We start from the raw sequence: 12,842 nt of genomic DNA on the forward strand, positions 1-12,842 counted from the left end.
AATTTGTTTTTTTCTTCTATTCTCAAACTCAACTCTTGATACTACCATCCACCCAGGCATCCAACTTATCTCTCATATCCATTCCTAACCACTGAGATTTAAAAATTCTTTTTTTTAAATTGAAGTATAATTGACATATATTATGTTAGTTTCAGGTTACAACATAGCGATTCGACATTTACATGCATTACGAAATGATCACCATGATAAGTCTAGTAACCATTCGTCACCATACAAAGTTATAAAATATTATTGACTACATCCTCCATGCTGTACATTACATCCCCGTGATTTATTTATTTTATAACTGGAAGTTTGCACCTCTTAATCCCGTTCACCTATGTTGCCCAATGTCCCCCCAACCCCCTTTCTGGCAACCACCCGTTTGTTCTTTGAATCTATGAGTTTGTTTCTTTTTTCTTTTGTTCGTTCATTTGTTTTGGTTTTTAGATTCCAAAATAAGTGAAATCATGTGTCTTTCTCTGTCTGACTTATTTCACTTAGCATAATGTCCTCAAGGTCCATCCATGTTGTTGCAAATGGCAACATTTCATTCTTTTTTATGGATGAGTAATATTTCTATATATGTGTGTGTATTTATATATATACACCACATCTTCTTTATTCATTCATCTATCAATGGATACTTAAGTTGCTTCCATGTCTTGGCTATTGTAAATAATGCTGCAATGAACATAGGGGTGCATGTATCTTTTCAAATTAGTGTTTTTGTTTTCTTTGGGTAAATACCCAGAAGTAGAATTGCTGGATTGTATAGGAGTTCTATTTTTAATTTTTCAAGGAACCTCCATACTGTCTTACACAGTGGCTGCACCAATTTACATTCCCACCAACAGTGCACAAGAGTTCCCTTTTTCCCACATCCTCATCAACACTTATTATTTTCTAAATAATTCAAGACTCTGCCCTCTACCCTTAATACTGTCATCCTACCTTTCCTGGATCAAAGTTTCATTACCTTTCACGTGGACTATAGTAATAACCTCCTACCTGATTACTGTGCCTCCAGTATTGTCCTCTGAAGAACGACCTCCCATAGCTACCATAGTGCTCTAAAAGAAAAATTAGACTCCGTCCTCCTCCGCTTAAAATTCTTTAATGCTTCACCATGTTCTATAAGTCTACAGGACATAGTCCAAGCTTTTTAATATAGAAGACCACATATCATCTGGCCAACCTCTTCTCTTGGCATGTCCTCCTCTGAAATTTATGCTCCAACATCACTGAGCTGGTTACAGTAACAGAAGACTCTCCTGGGCTGTTCTTCCCTCCATGCCTTTCCTTATGCTGGCCACTCTGCTTCTAGCCACTTTGATATAGCTACCTCCCTTCCCTCTTTTACCATCAGCTCCATCACCATGTCCTCTAGCAAGACTTTCCTGACTCTCTCCTGCCCCCATATCAGCCTGTGAACTTCTCTGTCATTTTCCTTAACACATTAGATAGCAATGATATTTATTGTATTTGTATTCTGCAACAGATTTCTATACACCCTGAAGAAGGGCATGTCTAATTCATGTTTTCTTCCTTGGAATACAGCTCATTATTACAGGTTATTACTTGGTACACCTCCGACTATTGGAGGAATGATAGAAAGATTTGGAAGAGCCATTGAGGGGAATGAGACAGTTGACAAAAAGTGAATCAAGGAAGGAATGGGATTTATTGAGGGCCCAATTTGGGTTATATAGAATAATGCTGTAGTAAAGCCCTTATGCTTGTTTTATGACTTTTACTAGAAGATTCTTCAGCCCAACATGGAAAAATAGATGGTGAATGTAACCTGGAGTCAGTGATTAGTTAAGGAGGGGGATGGATTCTAGGGTGACTAGGCCACCTAGAGAGACAACTAAAGCCACAAAGGGCAGAGGTTTATGCAGAAGAGGGTAGAGAAAAGGGAATGTCAAGGGCAAAGAGAAGGTTAGGTGGACCTGAGGGAGCTAAGATAGGACAAGAGGAGGACAGTGTGGTGGTGGTGGGGTGAGGGTAGTGTACAAAGGGAGAGAAAGCACAGCTCAGAACCCAAAACATAGTGTTGTCAGTAAGTAGAAGTTCAAGCTGCTGGAAAAATCATGTGTGAATTCAGAATCTAGCAAAATAAAATAAAAATCATTCTGTTGTTTAATCAATATGTTACTGTGATTAAAAATCTGTTTGCCAGTTGGTGGAACCTTATGGCATTTTGCAACACATTCTATAGTCAGAGAATCATACAAACTGCAGAAATAACGACAAGATAGCTCTGGGATGTAATTCTTCTGCCTATTTATGGAACAGAGAATCTCAGTCCAATGCTCAGTTACATAATCTGAATTTTGTCCAGCTTTCATTTTGAAATAATTTTTCCCAAAGCATGACAAATAAAAATCATTCTAGCCCCTCCTTCCTCCTGGGCAGTTTTTTCATCTATTATTTTAGTATCTTGGGAACACTTACCACAGATGAAGCAAGTTGTCTTTAGAATTTCTTCCTTTTTCTGTTTTTCACTTCTGAGATCAGCAAAAGTATCAATGATAACACCAAAGATCAAGTTAAGAACGATAATGATAACAATGAAATAAAAAAGAAGGTCATAGACCACTCGGGCAGCAAACAAGGGTTCCTGAAATGAAAATTAAAAATATATAATATATACCTGCACATGCAATTTCAAGCCATGTTGATTCAGCATATCATTGAGCACAGAAAAGATATTCAATAAATGTTTGCTGAATGAACATAAACAGTACGCGAAGTTGGAAAACTAAGATCCACTTTCTCTCTTTGTTTTCTTTAAGTGGGTGACTTATGCAACCCACCCCCCAAAATGGAGGGACTTACCTTTTATTAAAAACCACTTTACCATGTCATTCTGCTAAATGTATTTTGGTGCAGTGGGCCCTTATCCCAGAAGCTGCACAAAAGATAGACAAATACCAATTCTAAAGTCAGAGATTAGTGAGCTGAAGAGGACCTAACGATATGTCAATTTCTGGAGCAGGTTTTGTTCTTAGGCTCAGAGTCAAGTACACACAGTTAAAGCTATTTCTATTTGATGAACAGTGTTATAATACGCATTAGACATCACGTAGTCTAGCTTTTTTATAGATGAGGAAATATTAGATGAACTGACGACATGATGGAGCTGGCCTGATGAAGAACCAAGATTTTTCAAGCTCCCAGCCTGGCACCTGAGATTTTGCAGCTAATGAGAATTTTTTTGGCCTTGCTATTTTAATATATGAAATCTTGTTAGAATATGTTCAACTTTTATATTCAAGGATAAATAACAAAGGCTATTCCTCTTCAGAGGCAAAGAGTAAAGCTTCATGCCTGAGAAACCTGACAGACAAGAGGCAGCCTAGTTTCTGTCGTTGATATAACAGTCAATTCCTCTATGAAGCCTGTAGTCCTGATTTTGTTGCTATAATACAATACACAGCTCAAACTTAGGAAAATTTCATAACCCTACTAACATACATAGATTTTTAGCACATTAGCCATTTCTACGTACTCCTAGTGTACCATTAATTGGTTTTAACGGCCACTGTCATACTTTTAAAGCAAACAACACAATATAGTACCTGAAAACAAAAAACACATTGTAAATGCTGTTAAGAAACATTAAAAAATGATCATGTGCTTCTTTGAAAAAGTACTTTTTCTCCAGCTTACATCTTTCGATGGCCTTCTCAGCACGTCTCCCACACCACCGCCGTTCCTGAGGCCCTGATTCAGGACCGTGACAATGCACATAAGGAGAGTGTCACACGTCCTTTCAATTCCGTCTTCATACTCTTCATCAGCTATAAAAACACACAAATTAAACAGTGCAGCAAACACATGTTTTTAAAATACACTCTTATCTACTTCCAAAGATCAATTTCTTCAGAACTGTGCCATGACAATTTTTTGAAGTCAAATAACATCTATTTTACATGTGGCAGCACATGACTGACACAGACTGATATAGCCACACATATAAGATCCTGCTATAACTTTTCCTTGCATTGGTGGAAATGACAGAGTGAAAAGGACAAAATATAAGAAAGCTAATATTCACTGTGTGCTGTTGTGGTGCAGGGAGATTGGGGTAAGACCTCCTGAAAACACAATCAACTCACCCAGGAAGCAAACATATTGCAGGGGGTAGAGCATCCACAAGGAAGCTAGCTGGGACCAGCTTCAAACTCTACTCTGTTCCAGTACTAGGACTTGGGCAAGTTACTTAACTACAGTGCCCTCATCTGTAAAATGGGGAGGTTTTTTTTAAGGATTAAACTCTTCAGAGGGTTATTTAAGGATTATATTTAAGGTATGTAAGACACTTTGCATAGAGATTGGCATACACAAAGTAGGTGCTTACAAATCAGGGCAGATATTATTTCATTATTTTGGTAAATGTCTAAGTGTGTGTGCTTTTCTTTTCTTTTCTTTTCTTTTTGGTGAGGAAGATTGGCCCTGAGGTAACAACTGTTGTCAATCTTCTTCTTTTTGCTTGAGGAAGATTGCTGCTGAGCTAACATCTGTGCCAATCTTTCCTCCATTTTTTATGTGGGATGCCGCTACAGCATAGTTTGATGTGTGGTGTGTAGGTCTGCACCCAGGATCCGAACCCGTGAACCCTGGGCCACCAATGCAGAGTACGTGAAATTAACCACTACACTACCAGGCTGACCACCTGTCCAAGCTTTCTTAATGACCGGTATGGAACTACAGGTAAGAAACACAATGTACTTATGTGAACAATTTATTTTATGTGAACGTATTTATCTGAAAATATTTAGGGAGAAATTGGGAGAGAGAAAAAAAATCAAATGTGACAGAAATATTCCTAATGTTATTTTAAGCATAAAGTTACCAAATTTTATAATAATTTCACAGTTAATTAAAATAATGAAAAGTTTATACTAAAATGGATATCAGAATCAGGATTTCCCAATACTGATAAGTGAGCAGAAAAGTATTTTTCTTGTTGTTACAAGGTTAAAGGATCATAGTGGCACTGAATTTTGGAATTGTGTAGCCTCAGTCTCCATGTCAAGGCAGAAGTGTAAAAACCACCACCACCCAGGGAAAAAAAAGAATCAGTCTAATTTTGTCTACATGATCCATGACCAATGGCCTGTTTGGTATTTTGTTATGAAAAGGCTGATTTTCCTCTTGTGAGTTGACTTTATTTTAACATCACAAGGATAAGGGAGCCTGATATTTTCACTTTATTCAGAGCAGTTTCTTTTAAAACATCACATTTCCGAGAGGAGGGCTGAAGTCAGAGATGTGCCAGCATCAAATGCAGCATCAAAGCTATCGGCAGTCTGTGCTGGGCCACTTACCTGAGGGGTGAGCCCCAGGCACATATGATTCAGAAAGCAGAAGAAATAAAACTGCTTTTGGAGGAAGGAGATATAAGGAAAAGACACAAGGCTTGTGGTGGCAGCAGTTAGAGCAGCAGAAGCGACAAGGTAGGCAGAGAAAGGACGGGAAAGACCAGTCTGTGACGTGCTAGTCAGGCCCCCAGCACCTGGTGGTTGGGTTCTAATGTGACGGCCGGGAGGAAAATGAAGAAAAATAGTTAGAAATGCGTAAGAGAGTTAAAGGAATATTTAAAGAGAAATATGGCTTTCCAGTAATGAGGTCATGTACACTATGTCTATATGCTACTTTGCCACGGTTAGACTTTCAATCAAAGCAATCTTACATCTAGTGGCAGGATCTGCATTCATTTATTCAATCAGCAACCACCCGGTCATGTCACACAAATGTTTACTAAAAACTTATTAAGTGCTAGATTCATCTGTACATAGAAGCTATAGGAAAGTGCTCCTGTGCGTCTCCAATAATCTAGAAATGAGGTTGTTTGTTCTTTAACAGGTGAGCTAGTAAAAGCCACATACAATTCATGTGATTAGCCATTGTGAAATAAAATAGATTGGCTGCAAATATATAGCGAGAGAAGTGGCTTTCTGCATGACATTAAAACGGGGAGAACACCCAAGTCAGGTCAGCCCAGCAAGAGCCCAGTCAAGCCAGCCCATAATACTAGTGCATGGGCATGCTGGTTTTATAGAGTAGCCTCTATGAGCTCGGTCAATAAGGGTCTACCTCTGTGAGATGCTTGCAATATGTTAAGCCAAGTTCTCGGCCCTTCAGGCTGAAAGCCAGGCCCTGATCATGATAAATTCACCTAAGTAAATGACACCTTGTGGAGACCTACCTGCCTAACCAGCTGGCTTTCCTCATGCCAAATCTGCCTGGTTTCACTACCTCAACAGCTCTTGGGCTAGGCGCGAGGAATACAGATGGAAAGATGAAAGTATCACAGCACCTAGGAAACTTAGAGTGCCCTAGGAAATGAACAACAGATGAACAACGGCAGATGAACAAAGGCAGTGCAGTCTCACAGAGTACCACGGAGGCAGGATGGATGTGCATTTCATGAGCTGAAGCATCAGGGATAGCATCCTGAAGGAGGGGGCATCTGAGTTGAATCTTGAAAGGGGGGCATGCTTGGCTGGTAAAATCAGTGAAGTAAGACATTTCAGGCAGATAAAATGGGATGAGCAAAGGAAAACAGGCATGAAAGCATACGGATGTTTGGGGGAACTGCAGGTGGATTGGAATGACCGGGCCTTTGGTGTATGCACACAACTGTGGGAGCTGTGAGAAGTGAAGCAGGCAGGGACCAGATTATGGAGCAACTCATACACCAAGATGAAGAGTTTAAACTTTATCCTGAAAGCTATGGAGAGCCACTGCAGAACTTTAAACAGCAGCAAGGTGGTTTACCACCTAGCTGGTGAAATCATATGAGATAAAACATGGACTTAAATAACAAGACAAATTAACATGTGACAAAAGCCACAGAAGTAGAGCAAAGAGATTAGAATGGGGAGAGAATCCTTAATACTATGGACAATTAGAGGGGGGTCCTTCTAATTAATGCACACTCCAGGTTTGCCTTGAATATTCAATGGACTAAGAGGAGTAGAGAGGCATTTTACATGGCATGAGCAGAGAGCCTCAGAGGTAGAAAAAAGATTCACTTTTATATTGCACAGCAAATAAACCAGTATGTATAGGAATGAGAGAGAAAGCTGGGAACTCTCTGTGAAGCTCTGGGGAGTTTGGATTTTACCTGGAAGGCAAGGGAGGACCATGGAAATCTTGAGTTGGGGGTAGGGGAAGAGATATTCAATGCAGTGATTTCTGACAAGTAGTCTGGCAGTGATATAGTGGGGGAATTGAAGAGGAGACAATGACTGGAGGTAGAAAGACCACTTAGGAGGCAGCTGCAATAATTCAGGCATGATGTGCTACGAGACTCAACAGGGCAACGCCAGTGGGAATGGGAAGGTGAATGAATGGGAGCTCACGGGACTCTAGGCAAGAGGGGGAAGGCAGTGTTAAATATCACACCGAAGCTTCCAGGCAGAGGTCACTTGGGAAAAGATAGTCCCATTAGACCACAGAAATAGACAATTCAGAAGGAGGAACTGGATGTAAGGTATTTTGATGAAGACAAAGAAAGAATCTCAGATGATTTTTATGTTTGTAGGATAAGAAGATGTGAAAACATTTTTAAAAGCTAGAGAGGACAAGAGAGCTAGGAGAGTTCTGTGATCCAAAATTAAGGAAGAAAATAATTTAAGATGAAGAAGGTGTAAAAAACGTCAAATTTACAGAAGGGTCAAAGGTGATGAGAAACAAGAAAAGGTCACTGGATTTAACAATTATGTCATCAGGAAACAACAGGAAGATGGCAAATAGTGAAAGAGAAGACAGTTGATGCAGAAGCTGAAGGAGGGAGTGTAGGCGAATTGTTTTCTAGAAAAAATTGGTGCTGCAAGGAAGGAAATTGATAGGATATTAGTTTGGAGGGGATAACAGAATGCAGAGGAAGGTTTAATTAGGACCTAAGAGTGTTTGTAGGAATAGATGAGAGTAAGGAAAAGATTTCAGATGTAAGAACAATGGTCTAGCTAATGGTGGCAAGAAGGTAATGATGAAAATGGAGATAGTTATTAAAAAAGTGAGAGAGCATGACTGTTTACATGCAAAAGGAAAGAATTAGTGGAAACAGACTTTTAACGTGGAGACAGTTAAAAAAACTAGATATATACATGTAAGGAACTTAGAACACTGCTTAGCACAGAGGGCAAAATAAATTCTAGGTCTCATAATTACCATACTGATAGGTGGCTGTTAAATGTTATGTAAAGTTACAGTTTTAACATAATCAACAAATTCTATACTTTAAAACATAAGGTTAAAATATCCTCATTTTCACTTGAATACTGGTAAAAAAGTATTTTTTTTCTTAATTCATAATAGAAATAAAATGTTTCATACGAGGAAAGGAATAAAAACAGATCCTGTTGGCTCTGAAATATTTCCCCCGATCTGAGGTTTTAGTCTATGTTTTGTTTTTAATACAGGACCTGCTTGAATAAGAGTATTTAATAATGCTTTTTTTTCTGCTTTAATAATTAAATTACTCATTTTTAATGGTTTCTTAGAAAGCAATAGATTGTCATTGAGATACATTTGAAATTCTGAGTGCAGTTGAAAACCTCTCGTTTGTTAGTCTTAAACTTTAACTTAATCAATTCATTATGGAAATGCTAATTAAAAAAATTTTAACTAGGGAAAAAATTTAAAACCCTGGGCACTCAGTAGGAAGCCAAAATGTAGAGTGCCATTAGGGCTGATCTGTTTTGGGTATTCATCAATCTTTTTTGTTAAAGCAAAATACCAAAACATATTAAACTCGAATTACTCATAAATGTTAGACATCTGTGAACTTCCTCCTTTTTCTAGACATTCAAATGATTTTTACTTAGAAAATAACCACGCTATATTTTGTAAATTGCCTCAAAAAGGCCTTATCTTTCCAGAAAATCCACTTTGGAGTTTTTGGGTTTTTTTTAAGTGAATATTTTTGTCTAGAAAGTCAGGGAGGTCTGCAGCAAATGAAATAATAGTGCCTTTTTTTGTTTTCAACCACAGTTGGTTGCCAGTTACTGAGCAAATGTGCTGTGGCTGGGACAATGACCCTACCCGCATCCACTGGAGCGTCCTTGGGAACAGGCCGCTCCCAACCACCACGAGGCTTGTTATTATGCTACTGTGTATGTCTGGGTCTTTTGTATTGTGGACCTGCTGTCCACAAGGTAACAAACCAAGCCCATCACAAATGCACACTAGGGTTTGCAAATTAAAATTTAATCCCGGTCTTAGAAATAGAAAAGTTATTTTTAAATCTAAGTGACACAGCAGCAGCAGCACAATAAACGCCAGGTCCTAGCTTTCACTCTGCTTTTGCAGTTAAATACATGTGGTCAAAATTTAAAGGTGGCCAAGGCTAGAAGATCAAATCCACAGAATTTTCAATCAGATGAATTTTATCACTCACCATGTCAAATGTAAAAAGGGCAGAGAAGAAAGAGTAGATTAACATAAGCATGCTGTAGTTTTTAATATTGATTTAGGAATGATCCCTGATTGTGAAAAGCTATTGCCAGCACTTCTGGCTCCCAATAGTGTCTCTGTCACAACTCCAGTGCTGAAATTCCTACACTATCCTTTTCTCCCTACTCTGGGAGCTTTCTCTGCAAAATCATACCTGCCTCTCCACAACTCCCAGCTCAAATGGAGCCTAAAAATGGAGAGTTTGCCCTTGGGCTAATACACTTGGAACAACTGTCCCTATTTGTCCATAGAGAAAAGGGAAATTATGTCCTTTGTGTAAAATGTTAGGTGAGTAACAGGTTGTAGGGGGTTTTATGGGAAGTCTTTCATGAGTTTGTACAGTAGTTCCCCCTTAGCCATGGGAGATACATACATTCTAAGACCCCCAGTGGATGCCTGGAACTGCAGATAGTACTGAACACTATACTACATACTATGTTTTTTCCTGGCTAACAGGCTAATGGTGGCATATACAGCGTGGATACGCAGGCAAAGGGATGATTCACATCCCAGGAGGGATGGACCAGGATGGCACGAGATGTCATCACGCTACTCAGAATGATGGCAATTTAAGACTTATGAGTTGTTTATTTCTGGAATTTTCCATTTAATATTTTCAGACCACAGTTGAGCGTAGGTAACTGAAACCGTGGAAAGCAAAATCGCAGATGAGGGCGGTTTGCTATATTCAGAGTTATAAACCACTATCCAAACAGACTTCAGAATATAACAGGGTTTCTCAACCTCAACACTATTGATATTTTAGCCTAGATAATTCTGTGTTTGGAGGGCTGTCCTGTGCACTGTAGGATGTTTAGAGGCATTCCTGGACTCTACTCACTAGATGCCAGTAGCACTTCTCCCAGAGTTGTGACAACCAAAAATGCCTCCAGGCATTGCCAGATGTCCCTGGGGATGAGAGTAGCAAGGAGGGAGCCAACTCCAGTTGATAAATATGTAACAGAAAATATTTATATTTAAGCAATTGCCTTTAGAAGACAATATGCATAAAGAAAATCTATCCAAGCATTCTTGGGGAAAGGCAATATGATAGGCAGGATTTTAACAATCTCTTCATTTTGGTTAAGGAAGAAAGAATTTATAGAGATTAATCCTTTAATTAGGAGGTAATACTACTGAGAAGGTTAAAGCACAGGCCTTGGAATCAGAGATCGAGATTGGTGTGATCTTACTTAAAGTCGTTGTCCTTCAGTATTTTTACCTATATTATGAGGATAATCAGCAGCATCTATCTATCCTGGAACATGCCTCAGGGTCATCACTCATGCTGGTCCCTGTATCCAGAATGCATTTCTCCTTCCTCTTGGTCTGCCTGGCTCCTTCTCATCCTCCAAGCCTCAATTTAAATAACCCCTCCTCAGAAAGGCCTCTCTGTTGAATCTCTCCACAGCCAGGCTCTCTTGTGATTACCCATCATAGCACTATTTGTAGTACTCGCCATATTTTCTTACTTTTTATGCTTCCTTCACTGTTTTGTAAGTTCCATAAGGACCAGGATCATGTTTCTACATTCAAACAAACCTGAACACCTAGCATGGTGGCTGGTCCATAGCAGAAGCTCAATAGGTATTGCTGTACGAATGAATAAGTGAATACACAAGATTTTTATAATTATTAATATCATCATCAGGCAATTATACTGAGTTGACTTAACTAATTTCCTGTTTTACAAAAATATTCATTTTATTTTTTTCAATGTTAAGATCAAAACGTCACAATTAGTAATACCATCTCAAACAATTACAGTAGAATACTTGGCTGAGCTTCAACAGCAATGCCTGGGGAATGGTAGACAGCCCAAAACTTACAGAACTGCACAGAGCTGGGCAGCCAACAGCTCACACTATGTATAAACCTGGAAGATCTCCCTCTAGGAGAGTGGGCTCTGGCAGTTATCGCCCTGTGCCTTAGGAGCTTCTGGATACCATGCTGTGGATGAGCACCACTATTTCAGCTGCTGGGCTGGACCTCTTGGGTCAGCCATCCTTGTGGACTCTGGCAGGAGGAACACTAGCCTTGTTGTTGGCTCACTGGCAAAGCAATATTTTGTTCATAAAATCAGACTACGCTTAAAATATATCTGCTTTAAAATAAAGGAAATAATTGTCAAGTAATATTCAGAGATAGAAGAGCAAGCCACAAATAGGGTTACTATACTTGCGCATGTTGTTAAAATATTTGTGCTAACAAGAATGTAAATTTTTAATATATTATTTTTCATACTTTGTTAAGGAGATAGCATGTTGAATTGAAAAGGAGATAACAGGTGCTGGTGACAGTAAACTGAAGTTCAAGGCGGCCAAAAGATCCTAAGAACGATTGAATTTTACCCAGCTACCTAAACTATATCCAAGTTTTCAAAATAGCTTTCTGCGCTTTTTAAAAAATCATGCATAATGATAAAGGAGAGGAGCATCTGTAGACTTGAATTTGAGATTGTGCCGGGCTGCGAGCTGCTGACAAATGAGATTGATGCAGATCCCCAAGACAAAATAAAGTGGATCATTAAAGGGACAGTGTGGGAAGGAGTCAGGATCAAGAGAAGCCAGTAGGGGTCCAGACTCGCCTCAGATGGGGGATGTGGCAGACATTATGTGTCTGGGCTTTGGTAGGGAGGCTTTGAGGTGTCTTATGATATTTTTTTGAAAAAAGATGGAGAAACACAGTCTGGATGATAGTTTATTTAAGACACAGTTCTATATGGCTGAAGAGTTGCACAAATATGACCACATCCCTATGAAAGTATGTTTCCAGTAGCGTGCCAAAGGACTCTGTCCTTAGCAGTGTCCTCTGCAACATTTCTGGCACCTGTAATGAAAATCTTCTAGAGCAGAGGTTGGGAAATTGTTTTCTGTAAACAGCCAGATGGCAAATATTTTAGGCTTTGTGGGTCACATACAGTTTCCATTGCATCTTTTTCTTTAAAGGAAAAAAAAACAAAAAAAGTTACAACCATTGTTAGACTGAGGGCTGTACAAAAACAGGCAGCAATTCAGGTTTCCCAATGGGTCAAAGTTTGCCAATCCCTGTCCCAGAGCTTATCAAACTTGAGGATGACATGAGAGAGAATAAATATATTGCTTAACAGCATCGGGATCCATAAAGAGAGCATGAGCCTCATGGCACATGAGAACTGGAAGGGATCTGACACCTAGAGATTATCTGGTCAAAAAACTCCTAACTATTCACAGGACAAACTGGGATGGCCTTGGTTTGTGGCTTGGCAGAAATATATAGCCATAAATGCATCGTTTTTATACTTGAAGTTCCAAACTCTCAGTTACATGAGTACGGGATAGGCATTTATGGCTTGACAGCTGAACCAGAGAAGAACGGCATTTCAGCCGAGT

General features: G+C 39.2%; 1 protein-coding gene across 2 annotated transcripts in view; it reads right to left on the bottom strand.

The window, feature by feature from the left end:
- Positions 1 to 12,842, bottom strand: part of ITPR2 (inositol 1,4,5-trisphosphate receptor type 2) — a 466,150-nt gene that overhangs the window by 59,900 nt on the left and 393,408 nt on the right. For both annotated transcript variants that reach the window (XM_023644092.2, XM_023644091.2), the window contains 2 exons: positions 3,676 to 3,806; positions 2,458 to 2,623 (listed from right to left, as the gene is read on the bottom strand). In XM_023644092.2, coding sequence (XP_023499860.2) covers positions 2,458 to 2,623; positions 3,676 to 3,806 — 297 coding nt within the window. The remainder of the gene's footprint in view (positions 1 to 2,457; positions 2,624 to 3,675; positions 3,807 to 12,842) is intronic.

Source organism: Equus caballus, chromosome 6, assembly GCF_041296265.1.
Source record: "Equus caballus isolate H_3958 breed thoroughbred chromosome 6, TB-T2T, whole genome shotgun sequence".
Classification (NCBI taxonomy): domain Eukaryota; kingdom Metazoa; phylum Chordata; class Mammalia; order Perissodactyla; family Equidae; genus Equus; species Equus caballus.